Source organism: Diceros bicornis, chromosome 7 (assembly GCF_020826845.1).
Source record: "Diceros bicornis minor isolate mBicDic1 chromosome 7, mDicBic1.mat.cur, whole genome shotgun sequence".
In the NCBI taxonomy this organism is placed as follows: domain Eukaryota; kingdom Metazoa; phylum Chordata; class Mammalia; order Perissodactyla; family Rhinocerotidae; genus Diceros; species Diceros bicornis.
Window position 1 is genome coordinate 11,036,261 of NC_080746.1, and position 25,953 is coordinate 11,062,213.

At 38.5% G+C, this 25,953-nt stretch overlaps 1 protein-coding gene across 8 annotated transcripts in view; it reads right to left on the bottom strand.

Annotated features, from left to right (window-relative positions):
- CCDC15 (coiled-coil domain containing 15) overlaps nt 1–25,953 on the bottom strand; it is an 89,599-nt gene that overhangs the window by 53,079 nt on the left and 10,567 nt on the right. For 3 of the 8 annotated variants that reach the window (XM_058544892.1, XM_058544890.1, XM_058544897.1), the window contains exons 5-13: nt 24,127–24,240; nt 19,611–19,733; nt 18,569–19,351; nt 17,872–17,994; nt 17,219–17,341; nt 16,290–16,412; nt 15,265–15,339; nt 14,823–14,945; nt 14,222–14,344 (exon numbers count right to left, since the gene is read on the bottom strand). In XM_058544892.1, the coding sequence (XP_058400875.1) occupies nt 14,222–14,344; nt 14,823–14,945; nt 15,265–15,339; nt 16,290–16,412; nt 17,219–17,341; nt 17,872–17,994; nt 18,569–19,351; nt 19,611–19,733; nt 24,127–24,240 (1,710 nt within the window). The remainder of the gene's footprint in view (nt 1–14,221; nt 14,345–14,822; nt 14,946–15,264; nt 15,340–16,289; nt 16,413–17,218; nt 17,342–17,871; nt 17,995–18,568; nt 19,352–19,610; nt 19,734–24,126; nt 24,241–25,953) is intronic. The other 5 variants (XM_058544896.1, XM_058544894.1, XM_058544891.1 and 2 more) reach the window with 4 other exon arrangements.

Sequence of the window (25,953 nt, forward strand, 5' to 3'; positions counted from 1 at the left end):
CAGGTCTCACCTTCAGGTCTTTGATCCATTTTGAGTTAATTTTTGTGAATGGCGATAGCACATGGTCCACTTTCATTCTTTTGCATGTGGCTGTCCAGTTTTCCCAACACCATTTATTGAAGAGACTTTCCTTTCTCCATTGCATGTTCTTAGCACCTTTGTCGAAAATTAGCTGTCCGTATATGTGTGGTTTTATTTCTGGGCTTTCAATTCTGTTCCATTGATCTGTGTGTCTGTTTTTGTACCAGTACCGTGCTGTTTTGATTACTATTGCTTTGTAGTATGTTTTGAAGTCAGGAATTGTGATGCCTCCTGCTTTGTTCTTTTTCTTTAGGATTTCTTTAGCTATTCGGGGTCTTTTGTTGCCCCATATAAATTTTAGTATTCTTTTTTCTATTTCTGTGAAGAATGTCATTGGGATTCTGATTGGGATTGCATTGAATCTGTAGATTGCTTTAGGTAATATAGACATTTTAACTATGTTTATTCTTCCAATCCACGTGCATGGGATATCTTTCCATTTCTTTATGTCATCGTGGATTTCCCTCAATAATGTCTTGTAGTTCTCATTGTATAGGTCCTTCACCTCCTTGGTAAGATTTATTCCTAGGTATTTTATTCTTTTTGATGCAATTGTAAATGGTATTATCTTTTTGAGCTCTCTTTCTGTTAGTTCATTATTAGCATATAGAAATGCAACTGATTTTTGTAGATTGATTTTGTACCCTGCAACTTTGCTGTAGTTGTTGATTGTTTCTAACAGTTTTCCAACAGATTCTTTAGGGTTTTCTATATATACAATCATGTCATCTGCAAATAGTGAGAGTTTCACTTCTTCGTTACCTATTTGGATTCCTTTTATTCCTTTTTCTTGCCTAATTGCTCTGGCCAAAACCTCCAGTACTATGTTGAACAGGAGTGGTGAGAGTGGGCAGCCCTGCCTCGTTCCTGTTCTCAGAGGAATGGCTTTCAGTCTTTCCCCGTTGAGTATGATGTTAGCTGTGGGTTTGTCATATATGGCCTTTATTATGTTGAGGTACTTTCCTTCTATTCCCATTTTATTGAGAGTTTTTATCATAAATGGATGTTGTATCTTGTCAAATGCCTTCTCTGCGTCTATTGAGACGATCATGTGGTTTTTATTCTTTGTTTTGTTGATGTGATGTATCACGTTGATTGATTTGCGGATGTTGAACCATCCCTGCGTCTCTGGTATAAATCCCACTTGATCATGGTGTATGATCTTTTTAATATATTGTTGTATTCGGTTTGCCAATATTTTGTTGAGGATTTTTGCATCAATGTTCATCAGCGATATTGGCCTGTAATTTTCTTTCTTTGTATTGTCTTTGTCTGGTTTTGGTATCAGGGTGATGTTGGCCTCATAGAATGATTCAGGAAGTGTTCCATCTTCTTCTATTTTTTGGAATAGTTTGAGGAGGATGGGTATTAAATCTTCTTTGAATGTTTGGTAAAATTCACTGGAGAAGCCATCTGGTCCTGGACTTTTATTTTTTGGGAGGTTTTTGGTTACTATTTCAATCTCTTTACTTGTTATTGGTCTATTCAGATTCTCCATTTCTTCTTGGTTCAATTTTGGGAGGTTGTATAAGTCTAAGAATTTATCCATTTCTTCTAGATTGTCCAATTTGTTGGCATATAATTTCTCATAGTATTCTCTTATAATCCTCTGTATTTCCATGGTATCCGTTGCAATTTCTCCTCTTTCATTTCTAATTTTATTTACTTGAGCCTTTTCTCTTTTTTTCTTAGTAAGCCTGGCTAAGGGTTTGTCTATTTTGTTTATCTTCTCGAAGAACCAACTCTTTGTTTCATTAATCCTTACTACTGTTTTTTTGGTCTCAATATCATTTATTTCTGCTCTGATTTTTATTATTTCTCTCCTTCTGCTGGCTTTGGGCTTTGTTTGTTCTTCTTTTTCTAGTTCTGTTAGGTGTAATTTAAGGTTGCCTATTAGGGCTTTTTCTTGTTTGTTAAGGTGGGCTTGTATCGCTATGAGTTTCCCTCTCAGGACCGCTTTTGCTGCATCCCATATGGTTTGATATGGCATGTTATCATTTTCGTTTGTTTCCAGATAGTTTTTGATTTCTCCTTTAATTTCATCAATGATCCATTGGTTGTTCAGTAGCATGTTGTTTAATCTCCACATTTTTGTCACTTTCCCAGTTTTTTTTTCCTGGTTCATTTCCAGTTTCATAGCCTTATGGTCTGAAAAGATGCTTGTTATGATTTTAATCTTCTTAAATTTATTGAGGCTTGCTTTGTTTCCCAACATATGGTCTATCCTAGAGAATGGCCAATAAGCACATGAAAGGATGCTCATCATTAACCATCAAGAAAATTTTTTGAAAAATTAAATCAAAACCAGAACGAAATACCACTTCACACCCATTAAGATAGCTATAATTAAAAAGACAGATAATAACAAGCATTGGTGAGGATGTAGAGAAATTGGAACCCTTATATACTGCTGCTGGGAATGAAAAATAGTGCAGCCACTTTGGAAACCAGTTTGGCAGTTCCTCAAAAGGTTAAGCATAGAGTTACCATATGTCCCAACAATTCCACTCCTAGGTACATACCCAAGAGAAATGAAAACATATATCCACAGAAAAACTTGTACACAGATGTTCACAGCAGCATTATTCATAATAGCCAAGACGTAGAAACAATCCAAATGCCCATCAACTGATAAATGAATAAATAAAATGCGCTATATGCATAAAATGAATAGGAATGAAGTACTGCTTTATGCTACAAGGTCAGTGAACTCTGAAAACACGCTAAGTGAAAGAAGCCAGTCACAAAGGCCATATTGCATGATCCCATTAACATGAAATGTCCAGAATAGGCAAATCTATAGAAACGAAAGTAGATTAGTGGTTGCCTAGGGTTGGGGGTGGAGATGAGGGGGAAAAAGGGAGTGGCTGCTAAGGGGTACAGGACTTTTTGGGGATAATGAAAATGTTCTAAAATTGATTGTGGTGATGTCTTCACAACTCTTTGAATATACTAAAAACACTGAATTGTACACTTTAAATGGGTTAATTTTATGGTATGTAAATTACAGGCAATCCTCATTATTCACATATTCCTTATTTGTAAATTGCCCTATATGCTAAATTTATTTGTAATCCCAAAATCAATACTCTTGGTGCTTTTGTGGTCATTTGCAGACTTGCACAGAGCTATGAAAAATTTGAGTTACCAGATGTGCACATTGCCAGCTGAGGTTGAACAAGTCAATGCTCTGCCTTTTTGTTTCAGACTTCATACTGTAAACAAGTATCCTTTTCAAGGTATATTTAGTGCCAAGTTTTTTGCATTTTTGTGCTTTTTGTTGGTGATTTCATTGTTAATAATGGCCCTCAAGCACAGTGCTGTAGTACTATCTAGTATTCCTAAGTAGAAGAAGGCTGTGATGTGCCTTATGGAGAAAACACATGTATTAGATAAGCTTCATTCAGACATGAGCTACAGTGCTACTGGCCCTAAGTTCAATGTTAATGAATCAACAATAAATAGTAAATAAGGTGTCTTTAAGCAGAAATACACATAAAACAAGGTTATACACTGATTAGTTGACCAAAATTTTCTGATCAGAGGCTCGCAGGAACTTAGCTCTGTTTCTCCTCTAGGAGCAACAGTTCAGTATTTGCTAATTCAGGTTTGTAGCAACTTTACAGAATATAATTACCAGGAATAACAACAATCAACTGTATATTTCAATAAGGCTATTATTTTTTAAGCTATTTATTTATTTGTTTGTTATATATAAAATCAGAAAGTGATACACAGCAAAAGATTAATGGTAGTCATCTCTGGAATTTTGGTTATTTTTTTCTCTTTGTTTATTTGTCTTACCTTTACTACAATAAAAATGAAATTATTTTCTGCTTTCAAAAAAGTAAGAAAAACTGGACTTCCAGCACTGACGAAGGAATTACCCCACTATGTGCATCTCTCTCTCACTGACTGTAACTAAAAATTCCAGGAAATGCAGCCCATGGGATCTGGAGAGTGTAGGGGGTGGGTATCTTGAAGAGGAATGAGCTAGAAAAGTAGATCCCTTAATTCTATGTATGAACTGGCACATATCCCAGAACCACCCCTGAGCAGTGCATGCATGGGACAAACCTAAAGGAGTACAACAAAAGCTTTGAGAAGTGAACTAACATTGGAGTCACTGTTCACAGACGGTTAGAAAGAACTTATAGTCTGAACTTAACCAGATTGATTGCCTGCTAGAACAAATAAACAAAAAAGATGCAACATTCTTCAGAGAATTTTAACAGAAACCAGAGTCGCACAATATAATATTCAAAATTGGACCCAGAAGAAAAGGTGGCAAGACAATCCAGAATATAGGTCCAAAGAGAGATAACTCTTCCTTGACAGGAGGAACAGGTAAGAATGGCAAAAAAGTTAATGGTTGAAGTAGCTGTTGTGTGATGGCTTCTATTTTCTGTATGAAAGTCTGAGAGGATGGGAGTACAGCAAGAACTTTAAGAAGAGTTTAAGGCTGAGAATTATCAGTGTGGGTCATGGGAGAGGGAGCTGACAAAGGGCAAGTAAGAAAAATGCTGAGCAGCACAGGGGACCCAGCTGTGACTGTAAATTCTAAGTATGAATGTGGTATAAATCAACACTATTACAGTGTTTTCTCCAGTAAGGCTGGATTATTTGGGAGCTTAAGAGAAAAGACTGATCCAGGGTTGTGGATTTTCAGGGCTGGTATGGCAGAAGGACAAGAAGAGGTTCTGACCATCAAAGCTGCACCCTCAATTGAATGGTAAGGGTGCATCTCTTCCATGCTCAGTTAATGCCCTATGCATCCTCTACCACTAATTCTATTGCTTCATAATTATCTGCTTATGCGTCAGTCTCTCTTCCTTAGACTGTCAGTGCTATGTCTTGTTCACAGCTATATCTTTGATATTTAGTACCTAAACAAGGCTAACACTTAACAAGTACTCGATAAATGTTTAATTGATTGCCTAATTAATTCAAAACATATTTAGCAAGAGACTCCCAGGTACTAGGCACTGTGTGCCATCCATACAGTGGTAAACAAAACAGGCATGGTGCTTCTCCTCATGAGCCTTACAGATTAGTGGAAAATGTGTTAAAAGTTATAAAAGAAACTAGACTCTCTCTTGCTAACTGAGGCCTAAATTCTTTTCTTTTTGACCCCACATCAGTTTCCCAGGAGAAATGGAAACTTGAGTAACATAACCAGTAATCCCCAACTTGTGACATTTTGTTTTGAAACTGACCTTTTACCAATGTTCCTGTTATGCTGATTACGATAAAGACAAAGATAGACCGATACCAGCGGTCAGACCACCAAACCGTGTCTGAAGACCCTGTTTATTGTCAACAGTCACCATGGATTTTGGACTGGAGACAACATCCTGTGTTTTCAGCCTATATAATCTTTTCCCTACTCTTCCCCTTCAGAACACCCACGCAAGACCTCCTTGGGTCAGTGCTTCCCCAGCCTGCAGACTGTAACTGGACAAAATGAACTTCAGCTTTCCTTGAACCTCTGACTGTTAGTGTTTTCTTCCAGGTTAACACATCTGGTGTCAGAAGTGGGATCTGTGGCCCTCCTGCTCTTCTCCTGTGGCTGCCTCAAACCAATGCAAGGCACCTGCAAGAGCCTGTTGTGCTCAGTTGTGTCCAGGAAGCTCTGAGAGATTTCAGGTAAAGAGTCCATGGTCCAAACCTCCCGTCTTGGTCGAGGTGCAAGACTGTTTTGCCCAGAGAAACGGCTTTTTCACTTCTGGTTGTACGGATGCCTAAGAAATTTTCAGGGAACTGAAGGGACACCTTCATAGGTGAGTACCATGGGGAACCCCTACTCTAAGTCCTCTTTGGCAGAAATGCCTCCTTCAGGTACTCCAGTTGGATACACATATAAGAAATATGGAAAGGATAGCTGTAAATGGCTGGATCTTTTGACCAAGATAACCCGGGATGATTTAAAATTACAATGGCCTCAATTGGGTTCTTTTGAAATTCCTAAATTGGTTTACTTGTGTGCACAACTGGAGCAACAAAACTATCAAACCTCTCAAAAACAATGGGAAGCTTATTTTGGTTGGTATGGTGAAGCTTCCAAGTGGGATTATGAAGCTACTATCGCCTTCCTTAAAGAAAACAATCCCAAATTTAACGAGTGTTTAATTAAATTAGAAAAATATTCTAAGGCTCGCAAAATGAAATTAAACCGTCTCTGGAGGTTTCACTCACTGAACCCTGAGCATGTGACTCTTCTGAGCCGCCTTCTCTTCTTCAGGCCCTCTTCTCCCTTCTCTGCTCTACCCTCCTCTTCTCCCTTCTTCCTCTAGTCTGTCTGCGCTGCCTTTCTTTTCTGCCTCAGAAATTCCAAATCTTTCGGATAATTCTGAAACTGCTTTAATAGCCCCCTTTAAGATCCAATCCACTGGAAATGATAACCGCCAGGTTACCTATGCCCCTTAGACCAAATCCAAACTTTTGGCTTTGGTAAAGGACTTTCCAAATCCAAAAACCAATTCTCTTGAATCTGAACACCATTTCAGCCTGATTATAAATGCTTCTCAGCCAGGCTTCTCTGACCTACATTAGCTTATACATATGCTAGTTGGAAATGTGGTAGTGCACAAATGAATGTTGGTAGCTTCTCGGGAACAACCTTTAGATGATTTTAAACTTACAGGAGCCCAAGGATTTGATAAGGCTCACAAACAGGCTAGCAAATTGCTCAAGGCTCTACCCCAAATTTTTCCCCCTCAACTAAAGTGGAAAAGTATCCAGTGTTGTGCATGGAAAAAGGACAAACTTGTCCTTGATTATTTCCATAGATTTGAAAAAATTTTTCAAGAAAATTCAGGAATAAAAGAGCTAACTGATGAGACCCAAAATCTATTTAATTCCATTTTTATGGCAGGTCTCTCCAATATGCTCAATACTCTGATTAAACAACATGATTTAAATTGGATAGCTAAATGTCCTCGTGAATTAGCTTCACTAGTTAATCAACTGTCTAAGACTTTAGAAAAGGATAGAGAAAACCAGGTAACCTGAGTCTCAGACTACCAGGAAAAGACTGTCAAACTTATGACTTCACAACTACAACAATTTACAAGAGGGCCCCAAATACTTTGGGACCCAAGAATTAAAAAGCTTGCTTCTTTTGCAAACATACTGGATACTTTAAAAAGGACTGTCCAAAATATAAACAGTGGCTTCCACTCCACCCTGACAAGGTCCCTCAACCACCTCCTTCTCAACAACAATAGGGCTGCTCCAGGGAATTACAGGCGACTTTTCCCCTATTAAAAACAGACCAATTAAGGAAAATATACATAAAAATTGGGGATGATTTAGTTTAGGCACTGGTTGATACTGAAGCCACCCTGTCCGTCCTCAACCCCAACACATCTTCTATGTCCCCTCCCCAGAGTTCTGAATTTGTTCAAATGGTCACTAACTCCTATAACAGTACCGAAGTCTTTATCTATCCCCTTCCAATTAAGACCTCTAGTAGGAAGCCATAGTTTCTTACTTGTCCCGTCTGCTCCCATACATCAACTCGGGAGAGACTTTTTAGAAACCTACAAGGCTCATACCTCCTTCTCTCCAAAGAGAAAAATGATGCTTGGACTATCCTCACCAGGAGATTATGCTATAAAAACAGTTTCCACTCAGATTCTTATCTATTCAGCGAGCCATGTTGACACTGTTCACTCAGCTTTTCAAAAGCTGCTTGACAATTTATGGGCTTAATCTAACACTGACGTCAGACATATTCATTCAGCTCCTCCTATTAAGATTCAAATAGATCCTAATAAGCCCCTTCCTAACATTAAACACGTACCCTTTAAACCTTAAAGCTCTTGCTGACATACGGCCTATAATAGATGATTTTATACAACAGGGACTAATCACTCCCTGCACCAGTCCTCGTAACTCCCCCATTTTACCCAACCACAAACCCAATAATCGAGGTTGGAGATTTGTTCAGGACCTCAGGGCTATTAACAACACAGTAATTCCCCAAGATCCTCTGGTTCCTGACCCTCATACCCTTTTGGCCCATGTTCCTCCTGATAGTCATATTTTACTGTTATTGACCTCTGTAGCACTCCTTTAGCACTGATCCTGACAGTCAATACTTTTCACCTTCACATGGAAAGGGCAACAGTATGCCTGGACTGTACTTCCTCAAGGATATACTGAAAGGCCCACACATTTTTCTCAAATTCTTAAGGCTGATCTAGCTAATATCTCCTTCCCTTGTGAATCCACTTTGCTCCAATCTGTGATCTACTTTCATGCTTCCCTTCTCAGGAAGACTGCCTTACCGATAGCCTTCATTTACTCCATAATTTTCCCTCTAAAGGCCACAAGGTTTCTAGGGAAAAACTTCAATTTTGTTTAGCTTCAGTTAAATTTTTGGGACACCTCCTAACTCCAGAAGGCCTCAATCTTGACCCCTCACATCTATAAGGCATATTAGCCTTCCCTCTTCCCAAAACAAAAAGACAACTCTGAGGCTTCCTCAGACTCACAGGCTACTGTTGAAGTTGGCTCCCTAATTTTTCTTTAATGTTTCAGCTGTTTTATAATCTCCTTAAAAATTCCTCTCCCGACCCTATCCAACAGACCCTTGATGCTAAACAATTTTTTAAAGAAATCAAGACTCAATTAACTGTAGCCTCAACACTAGGACACCCTAATTATAATCTTCCCTTTCACCTGTTTACCCATGAACAGGCTGGAAATGCCTCAGGTGTTCTTACCCAGCCTCATGGAGGACAAAACAGACCTACTGGATATTACAGCCAACAACCAGACCCTGTTGCTCAGGGACTTCCCCCTTGCCTCCAAGTGGTTGCAGCCATTTCAGTTCTCATTAAGGCTACAGAGAAAATTGTTATGGGATCCCCCCTGACTGTTTATGCTCCTCAATCTGTTGAATCTCTCCTTAACTCACATTATACTCAACGTTCTTCTGCCAGCCATCTGACAAACTGAAATTCTTCTCCTCTCCTTGCCTCATTTAACCATTTCTCGCTGCAACCTACTTAACCCTGCTACCCTATTCTCTCTCTCCAACAAAAATATCCCTCATGACTGCGTTACTTTGACTGACCAGCTTCTTACCCACCAGCTAGATCTCCAAGAAACCCCCATACCTAATGCTGATTATGAATGGTTCACTGAAGGGTCCTACTTATGAGGCCCTGCAGGAAATATCATGCAGGATATGCAGTTGTCTCCTTAGCAGAAATTATCGAATCTGTCCCACTCGCTGATGCCAGATCTGCTCAACAGACCTAACTGCAAGCACTTAATAGAGCTTGCAATTTAGCCAAAGACAAAACTGCAAATATTTAAACAGACAACCAATATGCTTTTGGGGTGGCACACAACTTTGGCATGCTTTGGAAACAAGAAGTTTTCTTACCTCAGCTGGACAAACTGTTAAAAACAAAAACTATGTTTTGGCACTGCTTGATGCCATTCAGGCCCCTAGAGCCTTAGCAATCATTAAAACTCAAGGTCACTCCTCAGGCCAAGATCAAGAGTCCTTAGGAAACAAAATGGCTGATATTGCTGCCAAGCCAGCTGCCTCCCAAAAGGTTGCTTCCATACTCCCACCTCCCCTGTCTCTCTTCAGCCTCCAAATCTGGATTTGCATCAAAGACTTGCTAAAATCACAAGCACTGTCTCTGGAGGAAGAAAGGGGGAAACGGGAGGGCCAAGGATGTTACTTTGATTTTGACCAACACCTTTGGAAGGGGCCTAATCAGTGGATGGTTCTTCCTTGGCGTCTTCAAAAGGAAATTTTAACCTTCATTCTTGATCCAACCCATTGGAGCACTGATAAGATAATCCACTGGGCTAAACAATATTACTGGGGACCCTCACCTGCTGTTGCCCATCAGGTCTATCAATACTATAAAATCTGTCCCCAACATAATTCTGGTAAATCAGTACATGGAATACAGCGGCATTTTCCTCTTGCTGATGGTCCATTTGATGTATAGCAGATGGATGTTATTTAACTTCTCCCTTCTCAAGGTTATCCTTATGTTTTAGTTCTTTCACATTGGACTGAAGCCTTTCCATGCAGACAGGCCACCACCATGGTAGTAGCCAAAGTCTTACTGGAAAAAATTATTCCTACCTGGGGAGTTCCTCGAGAGCTTCATAGCAATCGCAGTACCCATTTCACAGGACAAATTATTCAAAATGTGTGCAAAATCTGGCCAATTTATCAGCATTTCCATTGTGCATACCATCCTCAGTCCTCTGGACTCGTGGAACGCGCTAATGGTTTGTTAAAACTCAATCCGCAAAAATCTGCTCAGCTTTTACTTTGCCGTGACCTAAAGCCTTGCCCCTGATATAGTTCAACCTCTGTTCTACCCCAACAGGTAAAAATAAACTTTCTCCTTTCGAGATCATCACTGGGTGACTGATGTGTTTAGATGAAGGACTTGATCAGCCAACCCTCTTACAAGGGGATCTTCTTCACTATTGTAAAGAACTGTCAAATCTCTTACAAGCCAGTATTAACTTGATAAGATTTCTTTAACAGTGTGCTCCCAGGAGATGAAGAACACCCACATGATTTAAAGCCTGGCAACTTTGTATACTAGAAAACACATCAATTAAAGAACTCCCTCCAGCCTCCTCCCTAGGTACTTTTAACTAACCTGTGTGCAACCAAATTACAAGGCATTGATTCACAGATACATGTTTCTCATCTGAAAAAGGCTCCAGATACTACTTCTAAATGGATTGCTGAACCTGTCAGCGAGACGAGATTGAAACCAACCAGAACCAGAGCACCCCCTCGTGGCCAAGAAGCAGACGACATCTGAAGTAGACAGCTCACCCAAGACGCAGCATCAGGCCTGTACCCTTCCCAAATAAGTTTTGCCTAGCTATCTTGCCTATTCTTTTCTTTATACTATTGTGGCTTACATGGAAAAACAGTGCTATATAGTACAGTTCTCACAGTCTTTGGCTTCGGCTGGAAATTTAACCGAATGCTGGATATGCCACTTCCTTCCCTCTGGGTCGTTTTTCTGGGAGTAATGATCCCTTGGTTATTCCCATTACTAATTTTTCCTCATACCCAAGTATAAGGTTACCTTCAAATCCAAACCACCTAATTTCAGTTATTGAGTAAGGTTGGTTCCTTCCACCTCTGCAGCTCCCTGTTTTTTTTCTTGACTAAGCCTACATTTAGTCCTCTTCTCACGTCCTCAGATAAAGAAAATGACCCTGGCATCTACCCCTGTCAAGGCTTCAGTCACGACACCACTTGGTCAGGATATTGTGAAAACTGAACTATTTTTCCCAGCCTATGTCCCTCCCATATTTAACATCTAAGTGTTTCAACCGGACTAATAAAGATCAAGACACTCCATTATGTACAAAGATGTAAGACAAGAAAAACATATTCTCAAGGGTCACTCACACCTCTGCCTATTTGTAATTATACCAAAGAGACACTCACTTTGCCTCTTTCTGATCCATGGTTTCAAAATCTAACCACCTCATTACCTGTAAATGCCTCTATAAAGCTTACAGAATCTACTGGAATTTTACATGCTCCCTCTGGATATATCTTTGTTTGTGGACACAGGGGACAGGCATGGGCTTTCCCCTGTCTAGATTCCTGGCATATGGGAGGCACCTGTTTGGTTGGGTATTTAACCACACCATTTGTAATTTTACCATTTGATCCTTATTTTGCCTCTAGATCTCGGGAAAAAAAGGGCTCTGTCTATTGTAGATGATTTTCCTGATGACAATCCTGCCGACTATGAAGAACAGCTGCTTTCACTAGCAAGGGTGTGATTTACCAGAAGGAGTTAACCCTAGTCAAGGGGCCAGGTTAGGAGAGTATTGGGATCCTGGGTGGGGATCAGTACAGCCTGGAATGAATACATGACAAGAAACCTCTCCCAGACTATGAGTAGGATAGCTCGGTCTACAGCCTGAGCCATCTAAGCCCAACAAAAATCTTTAGTTTCTCTGGCCCAGGTCATTCTGGATAATAAAATAGCTTTAGATTATTTGCTAGCTGCTCAAGGAGGAATATGTATTGTGGCTAACACCTCCTGTTGTACTTGGATCAATACTTCCGCTCAGGTAGAACTAGAAACTTCTAAAATTTTAAAATTAGCCAAATCCTTAAAAGGTCAACCCGTTCCTGGATCCCTTAATTGGTTTAATTTCCCGTTTTCCGACCTGTTCAGTTGGTTACCTGCTGGTTTGGGTTCACTACTGTGCTCAGGTGTTCAGGTTGTCATAATAATAATAATTATATACATGGGATTATGGATTATAATTAAAATAATAATGATGTGTATCTCACACTGCTTACATACCACACCTGCTAGAGTTATGCTAATGCAACAATTTGCTATGCTTAATTTATATATCCCGATGTATAATGAGATTCCTTCCTCCTTGAGAAACTGAATAGAGGATTTGTCATAATTGGCTCTGATGCTTCTGACATAAGCAGAGAGTAAGTTAAGTCCCACCACGGGGACTAGCTGCCACTTTGACCTCAAAAATGGGACAATTAATCTAATTAAGCCCCATATTCGATCATCTGCACTGCCTATAGACAGGCATCAATCAAAAGGGGTAAATATTAAATGTTATTAAAAAAACTGGACTCTTGCCAACTGAGGCCTAAATTCTTTCCTGTTGACCCCACATCAGTTTTTCAGGAGAAATGGAAACTTGAGTAATGTATATGTAACCAGTAATCCTTAACTTGTGACATTTTGTTTTGCAACTGACCTTTTACCAATGCTCCTATTATGCCGATTATAAGATAAAGACAAAGACAGACTGACGCCAGTGGTCAGACCACCAGACCATGTCTGCAGACCCTATTTTTCGTCAATGGTTACTACAGAATTTGGACTAAAGCCAACATCCTGCAGTTTCACCCTATATAAACTTTTCCCTACTCTTCCCCTTCAGACCACCCACTCAAGACCTCCTTGAGTCAGTGCTTCCCCAGCCTGCAGACTGTAACTGGATGAAATAAACTTCAACTTTCCTTGGACCTCTGACTGTTAGTGTTTTCTTCCAGGTTAACTCACTTAAATAAATAAATAATTACCCATTGTTTTGTGTACTGAGAAGAAAACAAACAGAATGCAAGCATAAAGAAAAGCAGAAGAGGGGAGACCTATTTTTGATAAGGTGGTCAGGGCAGTCTTTTCTAAGGAGGTGAAATTTAAGCTGAAACCTGAAGGATGAAAAGGGATCAGCTTTGTGAAGAAAAAAGGGGAGAATATCCAGGTAGCGGAAAAAACACATGCAAGAGACCTGAGGTAGGAAAGAGCCTTGCATACTTTAGAGTGTAGAAATGACAATGTAGAATAAAACATGACAGCATACCCGTAGGCCAACCTTATAGACCCAAAATAAAAATCACAAAAGAGCTACAGTTTAGTCCTTAAAACCTCAGCCCAAATCCTACTTTCTGCCTCCTTTTCTTTCTGCTCGATTAAAAGGGCCAAGAGGAAATTTATCTCTTTCATATAGCCTAACAATGCTGGGTGCCTGAGAGCTCTGTTTTTAAAACAACACAAAACCACAAGACAAAAATTATCCAGACAGCAGTAAAATTCTAATGGGAATAAACCAGACATCAGTTAAGTCATGGAAAAATCTTAGTAGGCCAAGGTATTGTAACATCTTCTTGAAAAACTATAGATCTTAACTCAATACACCAAAACTTGGGCAATATAACCCCAACAAGCTCCAGCACGAACTCTGAATAGTTTATTTCTTGGTGATCCTTCCTTATGCTCTACCAGCTTAGTGATGTAGAGATCTAGTCCTGGCCATTGGATGGAAGATCCTCATGCCCCTCCCCCTCAGAAATCACTCATTTCTTCCTCTCTCACACCATAAAAGACAATGGCCACCATTTATAAGAGAACATATATATAAAATACAGTTTTTCCAATAGGCAACAAGTGTTCCTGATAATACCCCAGGTTTCAGTGAGAGCCCTAAAAGGGCTAATCTTAGGTCAGGATAGGTTTTAAACACTACGAAATAAAACAAGAATCTGATTTTTGCTCAGCCTTACTGCTCCTAGCTCAGTAGGTGCCTATAATCCTGTCTAAATTTCACTGCTCATAATCTATGGTATCTCTACCTGTCTTCTGCTAGAAGCCTCTCTCTGGTGCTTGGGTGGAAGATGCTGATGGCCTTCCAGAAGCAAATCCTCTCGCCATCTTTCAGCTGTTCCAACAGATGGCTGCTGCCTGAAGTATAAGCTCTAAAAGATACAAAAGCACACAATAAATTGTGTGAGCAGTGACATAATGGTAGTGAAAATACTACAGGCTGCAGTGACAGCCCTGAGGTAATCTAAATAGGTAAGAATAGTCTGATACATTATGGCACAAAAGTAGATATTATACTTCTTGCCACTACCATGGATCTTAACTATATCCACAAAGCAATTACAAGTTTTCATCTGTAAAACAAGGATAATAATAGTATCTATCTCCCAGGATTATTGTGAGAATTAAATGAGACAACAGATACAAAGTTCCAGAACCATTTTGGCTATGGTAAGTGCTTAATGAATGTAAGTTGTTATTCATAATAATATTAATAATATTATTGATAGTATTAATAAGAGATAATACTATCATCATCATCATTATTATTGTTAGTAGCACAGCTCTGGCAAGCCCAGATCAAACTCGAACTAATTTACTTTCTGTTGCTTACTCTTTACTCTGTTCTACCTGCTCTCTGGCAAAGTCTGGATCCTGAATTTCATGTAAAACATATTCACGGCATTCTGGAAGTAACTCCTTTCTCCATCTCTCATCTGTCATTTTATGAGAGGCCTGCTCATGGTTTCTGTGCTAAAAGACAACATAAACATTGAACATCAATTGCCCAAGCAGAAGCATCATGCCAGGGCAATAGTAAAAGCTTCAGTAAAGAAGCCGGAAGTAGTCTCAATAGGTCAGAATGGTGTGATACATCACAGAACAAAAGGACATTATATCTTTGCCCATTATTATTGACCTTAACACTAAACCCCTGAAGCAGTTACTACAGTGCCCTGTCAACCTTGAGCCAAAACCTAAGCAATTTACTCTCTGCTACTTAATCCTCCCAATATCCTGCTCTACTTATTCTCTGGGAGAGGCTAGGTCTTAAATACTGGGTCAAACATACCAATGGCACTCCAGAAGCAATTCCTCTTTCAATCCCCCATTTCTCAAAAGATGAGCGTTGCTTGATAAACTTGTTCTAAAGGAAGAACAAAATACAAAACTAATTATCTAAGCAGAAATGATGGGATAGTGACAATAATGTAGACTTTAGTGACAACCCCAGTATGATACTAGGGGAGGATAACATAACACAGGGGGTGTGTGTGCACACGCACGTGTGTCTAATATGAAATTTCCAAATATACAACAAAGTAGAATAAAAAATAGTATAATAAATCCCAAGATACTCATAACCCAGCTCCAACAATTAGCAAAATTTTGTTTTTTCATCTGTTTCTTCTCCCACTTTTTTCCTGGAGTATTTTAAAGCAAATCTCAGATTATTCTGGCACTTTTTTTTTTTCGCATGGGGCAATTCTTTATTCAACAATACATCTGAAAGAAGATAAGGCAACAAGGCATTATTTTTATAATGTTACTAGCATTTTCCCAAGGTAAAGCCAACAAGCTGGTGTCATTTCCACAAGTATTCCTATTTGGTGTTCCCAATAACTCCATGCACGAACATAAGGGTGGTGAAGTTCAGGAAGTTTTAAGGCGGCAAACAGCTTGTTTTGTCCTTCATCATAATTGGTTTGCAAACTGGATGCCTGGTTTTATTGTACTGCTTTCAGCTGACCAAAAATATAATCCCATCAGTATTTACAAGACTAAATGTATAAGGCCAAATATGCTCAAGGACTTGAGTTTAAGAAGAACGATTTACTGTTAACCAATCAACATCATATAAAACCTGTCTCTGGTTTAACCCAAATGACAGAGGTATGCTTTCTCATCTGGACTCTTTAGAACTGGCACATTTTGAAATAACTGAAGACGTTATACTCTCAGCCTAACTCTAGAAGCCTTAATTCTATGTATCCTACATACAAGCTAGCATGACAAGCTTCAGCCCAAATCTTAAGTAATTTTGTCTCTGTCACTCTTTTAGAAAGTAGACAGTCCTCCCACTGTATTCTGCTCTACCTGTTCTCTAGAGGAGGCTTGGTCCTGGATTTTAGGTTGAACATACTGATGATGCTCCAGAGGCAATTCATCTCTCACTCCGTCTTCTCTCATAAAAGATGATGGTTGCTTAGGAAACGTGTTCTAAAGGAACAACAAAAACAGAAAACAAATTGTCTAACCAGGGCAAAATGCTAATCATAATACCGTAGGCTTCAGTAAGAACTCTAAGGAAATGATACCAGGTGAGGATATTCTGATACATCGTGATTTGCATGAGGATGTTACACTGTTAGCCCAACTCTGTAGACCTTAATTTTTAATCCCAAACCATGTACAGAATAGTCTGACAAACTCCCCAAATTTTAAGTAATATAGGATCTGCTACTTCTTCCTACATTGTTCATACAGGGGCAATATGCTTATGGTAATATTGTAGGCTTAAGCAAAAGTTGTAGCATAATCTTAGCAAATTAAAATAGTCTAGCTGATTCTACGATAAAAATGTGAATGTGATTTATCAGCCTTCTAAATGACAGAACTAATTGGATTGGTACAGTTCACTAGACCAAGGTCTTTTGCACCTGATTCTACACTACATATTACCAGTTGTTGAGAATGTATAAAATCCAGTTACTTTATTTCCTATCTCTTTATTTATTTATTTATTTATTTATTTATTTATTTATTTGCTGAGGAAGATTCACCCTGAGCCAACATCTGTTGCCAATCTTCCTCCTTTTTTGCTTGAAGAAGATTAGCCCTGAGCTAACATCCATGCCAATCTTCTTCTATTTTGTATATGGGTTGCCACCACAGCATGGCTGACAAGCGGTGTAGGTCCGCACCCGGGATCCAAACCTACAAACCCGGGCTGCCGAAGCAGAGCATGCTAAACTTAACCACAACACCATAGGGCCAGCCCCCTATCTCTTTTTATTCTGCTCTACCTGATCTCTGATGAAGGCCTGGTCCTGGAGTTTAGGAGGCAGATACTGATAACCTGCCAGAGAAAAGTCTTCTCTCCCTTTCTCATTTGTCATATCAGAATATGGCTCCTTGAAGTGTACTTTCTAAAAGAGAAAAAACCACAAACTGTAAATCATCCAGTAGGAGTAATATCATAGCAATAATATTCCAGACTTCGTTGAGAGCCTTACGGTAATTTTTGTGTGTGTGTGTGGGGAAGATTAGCCCTGAGCTAACACCTGTTGCCAATCCTCCTCTTTTTTGCTGAGGAAGATTGGCCCTGGGCTAACATCTGTGTCCATCTTCCTCTACTTTATGTGGGATGCCTGCTACAGTGTGGCTCGATGAGCAGTGTGTAGGTCCACACCCAGGATCCGAACCTACGAACCCCAGGCCGCCAGAAGCAGAGCACACGAACTTAACCACTATGCCACCAGGCTGGCCCGTTACAGTAATTTTTTTAACTCAGAATAATGTGAAATATTATAGAATAAAACAGAAAACCATATTTTTTGTCAGTTCTAAAGTCTAGCTGAAAAAAAAAATAAAGTCTAGCTGAGAATAATCTTTGCAAGCTCCAAACTAAACCTTAAACAATTAATTTCTACTGGTCTCTCTCCTTTTTCTGTTCTACCTTGCCCCTGATGGAGGCCTGATCTTGATGCCTGTGTAGAAGATCCTGATGGACATCCAGAGGAAACGCCTCTCTCCCTCTCCTACCTATCAAAATTGATGCTGGCTGCTTCAAATTTGCTTTCTAAAAAAGAACAAACACAAAATATCAATTGTTCAGTTAAGAAAAACAGATTAACCAATAATACTTTAGGCTGTAGTGAGACTTCTGGAGTTAACTGAGGTCAGAGTATAATTGTACATCTTATGGAATAAAACAAAACATTATATTCTATTCCACATAAGCCCAGCCACAACTCTAAGTAATTTACTTCCTGTTTATCCCTTTCTTCTTCCTTTTGGTCTAACTGATCTCTGGTGGAGGGCTGGCCTTGGAGCCCGGATAAAAGATACTGTTGGACACTTGTGAGGCACTCCTTTCTCCATCTTTCAGCTGTGAAAGCAGATGATGGCTGCCAGAAATAGTTTTCCTAATGAAGAAGGTTAAATAAAAAGTAAATTGTCCAGATAGGGGTAATATGCTGCTGATACTACTATAACACTTAATGAGAACCCTGCAGTTTTGAGAAATCAATCAAGAGACTATTTTTTCAAACTATGGGCCTCCAAATCAGCTGCAATTTAGTCCTTGTAAATTCCACTCCAAACATTAAGTAGCTTATTTCTTCTTGTTATATCTCCTTTCCACTCTATTTTACCTGATCTCTGGATAGAAAACCCTGGTCTTTGGGTAGAAAATCTTGGTCCTGACATGTAGGCAGAATATTCTGGTCTTCGGGGAGAACACGCTGATCGCTGGGGAGAACACACTGGTCTTTGGGTAGAAAATGCTGGTCTTGATATTTGGATAGAATATTATCTTCGGAGAGAATACGCTGGTTTTTGGGTAGAAAATCCTGATGCTGGTCTTTCAGCAGAACATCTTGGTCCTGACATTTGGGTTGAATATTCTGGTCTTTGGGGAGAACATGTTGGTCTTTGGGTAGAAAAGCCTGGTCTTGACATGTGGGTAGAATATTCTGGTCTTTGGGAATAAAATCCTGGTCTTTACATAGAAAATGCTGGTCCTGACATTTGGGTAGAATATTCTGGTCTTTGGGGAGAAAAGCCCGATTTCGGGGTTGAAAATCCTGGACTTCCAATGCAATACTCCGATCTTCTGGTTCAATACTCTGGGCTTCCAGCATAATACTCTGAGTTTCTGTCTTAACAACCTGGGCTTCAGGCTCAATGGCCTGGGCTTTGGGCTCAATGGCTTGGGCTTCCAACTCAATAGACTGGGTATCTGGCTCAATACTCTGGGCTTCCAGCTCAATACTCTGGGTTCCAGTCAAATCACCCTGGGTTTCCAGCAGATCACCTTGGGCTTCTGGAAGATAATCCTGGGTTTCTGGCAGAATATCCTGAATGCCCCGAAGATGCAACTGCTTTAGCTCTTCCTCTTCCATCACAGCAAATAATGGATTTTTGAATTGTACTTTCTAAAAGTGAACATAAACATCAAATACAGAATGCCACGTAGTAGCAACGCTCTAGATTTTCCACAAGATTCCTAAAATAATCTTAAAAGGATATGGTAGTCAGACAAATTACTAAAATAAAATATGAAATTATAGTCTTTGATCAACTTAATAGAACCTAAATCTACAATCCCACACCAGTACAACAGTACTGGCATCCCTAGTCCAAATCATAATTAGTTTAATTTCTATTATACTATCTCCTTTTACTCTGCTTTACCTGAACTCTGATGAAAGGTTTGTCCTTGTCTTCAGAAAGGAGATCCTGCTGGTCTCCCCAAAACAAATTCTCTCTCCCTTTCTCATCTATCATAAGAGATGAAGATTCCTCAGAGTCAGGTTCCTAAAGAACACACAAATAAAAATGAAAAAACAAAAACAAAAAACCAAATGTATCTATTACAGGTAGAAACAATGTGATTGCAATAAAATCCTAGGCTTCAGCACACTACTAATATAATTTTAGTAGTTCAGTACAGTCAAATATTATAAAAGCAGGACATTACGAAAGAAGTGCAAGACTGCACACTGAAAACTATAAAACATTGTTGAAAGACATTAAAGAAGATCTAAATAAATGGAAAGACATCACATGTTCATGGATCTCAGAAGACGATATTGTTAAGAGAGCAATAAACCCTCATATTACAGTCAATTGATTTTCAACAAGGGTGCCAGGACAATTCAATGAAGAAAGAATCATTTTTTCAGCAAATAGTGTTGGGACAAGTGGACATCCACATGCAAAACAATTAGGTTAGAACACTTCCTCACACCATGTATAAAAATTAACTCAAAATGGATCACAGACCTAAACTGAAGAGCTAAAATTATAAACTTCTTAGAACACCACAAAGAGGAAATCTTCATGACCTTACATTAAGCAATGGTTTATTAGATACTACACGAAGAGCACAAGCAACAGAAGAAAAAATAGATAAATTGGACTACACCAAAATTAAAGATTTTGTGCTGCAAATGATAGCATTAAGAAAGTGAAATGACATCCCATAGAATGGGAGAATATATTTGCAAATCATATATCTGATAAGCGACTTGTATCCAGAATATACAAAGAACTCCTACAACTCAATAATAAAAAAACAAATAACCCAATTAAAAAATGGGCATCACATTTGAATAGACATTTTCTCCACAAGAAATATATGAAAGGGCAATAAGAACACGAAAAAATATTCAAGAGCATTAATTATCAGGAAAACACAAATCAAAAGTACAGCAAGATACCACTTCACATCTACTAGGATAGCTATAATCAAAAAGATGCACAATAACAAGTATTGGAGAGGATGTAAAGAAACTAAAACCCTCATATATTGCTGATGAAGAGCTCTTTTGCCAAGCAAAAGAGCTTGGCAGTTCCTCAAAATATTAAAAACAGAGTTACCATATGACCCAGGAATTCCACTACTAGAGAAATGAATGTCCACACAAAAACATGACACAACTGCTCATAGCACAATTATTTGTAAAAGCCAAGAAGTGGAAACAACCCAAATATCCACCAACTGACAAATGGATATACCAGATGTGATATGGCCATATAATGGAATATTACTCAGCAGTAAAAAGGAATGAAGTAATGATACATGCTACAATGTGGATGAACTCTGAAAACATGCAAAGTGAAAGAAGCCAGTGACAAAAGACCACATATTATATGATTCCATTTTAATGAAATGTCCAGAATAAGCAAATCTATAGAGACAAAAAGTAGATAGTGGTTGCTTAGGACCAGGGGTAGGGACAGGCAGGGAATGGGGAGTGAAAGCTAACAGGTACAGGGTTTCTTTTAGGGGTAAAGAACACGTTCTAAATTAGACTTTGGTGACAGTGGCACAACCCTATGAATACACTCAAAACCAGTCAACTGCACACTTTAAATGGGTGAATTGTGTGGTATGTGAATTATATCTCAATAAAACTGTTAAAAAAAAAACCAGGGGCCGGCCTGGTGGCGCAAGCGGTTGGGTGCGCGCGCTCTGCTGCGGCGGCCCGGGGTTCGCTGGTTCGGATCCCGGGCGCGCACCGACGCACTGCTTGGTAAGCCGTGCTGTGGCGGCGTCCCATATAAAGTGGAGGAGGATGGGCACCGATGTTGGCCCGGGGCCGTCTTCCTCAGCAAAACAAAAGAGGAGGATTGGCGGATGTTGGCTCAGGGCTGATCTCCTCACAAAAAAAAAAAAAAAAAAAAAAAAAACCAATACTAGACATTACAATCTTAACCCTTAAGCCCATTCTTAATAAGCTGAGGATAGTTCTAACAAGCCTTTATTTTTTTCCCCTCTACTCTGTATTTCCCTACCCAATTTTCTATAAATTTCTGGTAATGTACAGTATTTAAAAGATAAAGGGTAATTCTCCTCTTGTTCCTATATTTACCCTGAAGAATGCTGGTTTCCTACAATGTGCTTTCTGGAAAAAAAAAGAAAAATCAATACAAATATAAATGGTCTAGAGAAAGCAATATGCTCACAATACTAAGTTGAGTTTTTGTGAAAGATCTGAAGTGATCTTAGCAGGTTATGGTAGTCTAATATAGAAGAAAGGGAAACAAATACGTGTTCTACTTCAAATGTACAAAGAAATCACTCCCATATCAAACATATGGAGTGAAATAGGCTAGTAGGAGACTATATTAACTTCATAAATGACAATTTGCCCCTCTCCCAGCCAGTAAGAATTTAAGAAGGTTTATGATTTTGTCTTGGTGACCTGACAGCAGGCAAGTAAGTATATCTTCTATTTGTATCTCCAAATCTGGAACAACAATAACAACCAGACAGATTCCAGTGTCAGTAAAAATAAGTCTAACAACGAAATGAAACCAGAGTTCAAGTGGGTTATAGATTGTTCTCCTTTCTGATCAGCAGATTCCCACTTCATACAACCGAGGAGGTAGAAAACTTCAGATTTGAGGGAAAGACTACATACTTGATATAAATTATAAGAAAAATTTCACAGATCATTCTGAATTATACAGAGTTTAAAGAAACGCCTGAAAAATACACATGCACTCTTTGGAAGCAAGCAGCCAGCCTGAATTCATCATCATCATCATCATAACAATAATAAATTACACTCAAATGGCATCTCTGACGTGTAAAACTGGTTTCTACAAGGATGTTATCTCAGACTTAATTCTCCTTCCTTCTATTGGATTTTTATTTCAGTCGGACCTGGGAACAGTACTCTTTCTGGAAAAACATCAGTTGAAAGGTTTGAACATGTTCCACACAATACAAAGTCTCCAGGATCTGCTAACCCTTTTTTTTTCTGGTTTATTAGAATGTGTCTAATCACCTCATTCTAACAATACCCTGAGGTCAGTCTAATGGCCCGAACTATAGTACTGCCAAATCCATGGTAGGTATGAAAACTGTCAAGATACCAAAACTGTCAAGATACCAACTGTCAAAAGAAGAATGTAAGTACAAAAGAAACTCTACCTTGAGAGTCACAACAAGGCAATGCCAGAAAAAGGTAACCATACTAAATGCATCTAGGATGGAATGCCATATGTGGACATATACCAATGCCCACTTGTTTTTTTTATACTTAACTATAAATTTCTCAATTATCACTGAAGAGGGAGACATTAAGTTTAGTATTCTACCAACAGCAAACATGTAAGACACAAATGTTTTTGATTGTTGTGTTGAGATACTTAAGGAAAAAATACAAAAATACAACATATATATATAATTTAGGAAAATGTAAAAGAATACCAATAAGGAAGCAAAACTGAGAAAGAACTAAATAAGAGACAGAGTTGATGACGGCAAAAATTAAATAAATAAATAATAGAGTGAAAAAGACTAATGGTCTATTCTACTGCATGCTGCCTATCAAAAATTGAAATTAATGTCAAAATTAGGTAAACACAGGAAAATATATGAGTTTAGCATCCAAATTTGTGAACACTGAAATAAGTAGGCAGCAAAACAGTGTCATTTTACAAATATGTCTTAAAAGTCGTTTTAAGTCTAGCTCCACATTTAGGTTCCAATTTTCCACTCTAACCTTATATTTTGAATCAAAAGAATTTCTTTCTAAAAAATAATGGCATTGATTTTTTCCTGATTAGAAAGTAAAATATATACATTATGTAAACATTTTTAAAGTAAAGAAAACCAAAAGAAGAAAATTAAAATCACCTGTACTAACACTAACCGGAAATCGTCAGTATTAACCGCTTGGTCCATTTCTTTCCGGGCTTTTGTCTATGCACATAACATTCTCTCCTTACCTCTTTATTTTGCTTCACTTTTTCACAGCACTTATCATTTGAAATTATATTCTATATTTACTGGCTTGTTTATTATATGCTTCCCTACAGCACAGAAACTCCTTGAGAGATCTTTGTCTATCTTTTCACCACTGTAAGTACTGCTTCTAGAACAATGCTTGACAACTGCAGACATTCCATAACACTTGTTGAATTTTTTTAATTGAGATTACATTATACATAATTCTGTATCCTACTTTTTTCACTAAACTTTATATCACAGACACTTTCTCTTGTCTTCAGATATTCTTTGAAAGCATGATATTTTTTAGAATGGATTTATCAATTTCTTAACCATTCCCTACTATTGGATATTTAAGGTTATTTCAATTATTTTACAGTTCTAAATAATTTTGAGATGTAAATAAATCTTAATCTGTATTTTTTATCTGTGTTTTTAAAAACAATTTATTAGAAATTAATTTACCTCTTGCGTGGGAAAGCTTTTCCTTCTACCATCTGGAAACACTGATGCATTTTTTTTACTCACAATTTTAAAGGATGCCAACTGGTGACGTGCCTGCTTCGTGGTTTGACTAAGCTGCCAGGGAAAGTGGGAAAAAAAAACAAACAAAAACAGGCTAAAGTCTTAATACCAAATTCACTAAGTGTTCCAACAGGAAAACAGGCCCTTATTATTAAAAAATGCCAGACCCAAGACAAGAGGATTACTTACAAAGGAGACATTGATCTGATAGTGTTTTTACAACATTATTTTCATTATTCTAAGAGACTGCATTTCATAACTTGATTTAAGTGCTGTTACTCAAATCATTTTTAATAATGTATGCTTTATATTAATTATGTACACAAAAATATCAGAACCTAAAAGTTTGAATTAATACACTTGGAAATTATTGAGCAGACACATTCCTTACCTTCCATCCATCTTCTCAATAAGGAGTTATTTCTTCAACTGGTCCTTGCATGCCTAATCACTTTTATCACTCTTCGCTGGAAGACTCTATTCCTAGTCCCCCCTAAAATCCTTTTTCCCATTTATACGAATCCCTTATTCACTCCTAACATTTGAAGACTGTAGCTATTCAAAGTCTTTTCTCAACTCTCCATTTGTCCCAGAAGCATTCCCAAGTTAACCTAGAACACAAACTCAAACATCTCAACAGAACCAATTTGTTTCAAGTACTATAAGTAGCAGCTGATAACGAGCATTAGTATTAAATACGTTGACTTTGTGTTCATTCCTTATCTATCCCTAGTAATTTCAGTACGCACCTATTTTGATTTCTTTTTCAGAGAAGCACAGCCTATTTTATATTTCAAAAATCTGCATAGAAAGTTCCTTCAAGGAAAATACAGAAATGAATAAAGTATCATTTTTAGGCTGACCACTACATCTTCTGGAAGAAACATATCCCTACAACTCAGCGAAATTCTGGCAAAGCCAGGACCAGTTCTAATCTATCCAGTGAAAATTTAACAACATCAATTCTCCCTTGAAGGGAAATCATGCTTATAATTTATAGATATAAATAAATATTTTATGATTTTTACTAATAGTGACCTAGAGATAAAAACACACTCTCTCTCTACAACTCGCCCAGTTTCCTTACAGCATATCACTTCTCTTTTGTCCTTGCTTCTAGAAGGTGTATACTTCTAGCCAGAGAAATCAGCTTGAAACATTACTCCTTCTTCCAGTAACAGGAGGATTTCTAAATTTGGTTAGCTGCAGAGTGGCTACAGGGGTCAAGACAGAGTTAATCACAATGCAATAAGAGATATATGTGCAGTTGAGGCTGTGAAAAAAAAAATACAGAGCGGGGCCGGCCCGGTGGTGCAGTGGTTAAGTGCACACGCTCCGCTGTGGTGGCCTGGGGTTCGCAGGTTCAGATCCTGAGCGCACACCAATGCACCACTTGTTAAGCCATGCTGTGGCGGCGTCCCATATAAAGTAGAGGAGGCTAGGCACGGATGTTAGGCCAGGGCCAATCTTCCTCAAGAAAAAAGGGGAGGATTAGCATCAGATGTTAGCTCAGGGCTAGTCCTCCTCACAAAAAAAACTACAGAGCTATGAATATGCCTGCTTTTACTCATTGCCAAGTATGGTAAACACTATTGGCCTGCACCATGTGACCAAGGATTCAAAATCTGTTGTAACAGATTTAAAATAAGGGTACATAATCTTCATTTCCCATCAAGTCCAAACCTCTATTGAAGTCATAGATTGTTTTAGCCCCCTTAAGAAGGATATTTCAACTGGTCCAGCAGTTGGAATATACATTATATTCAT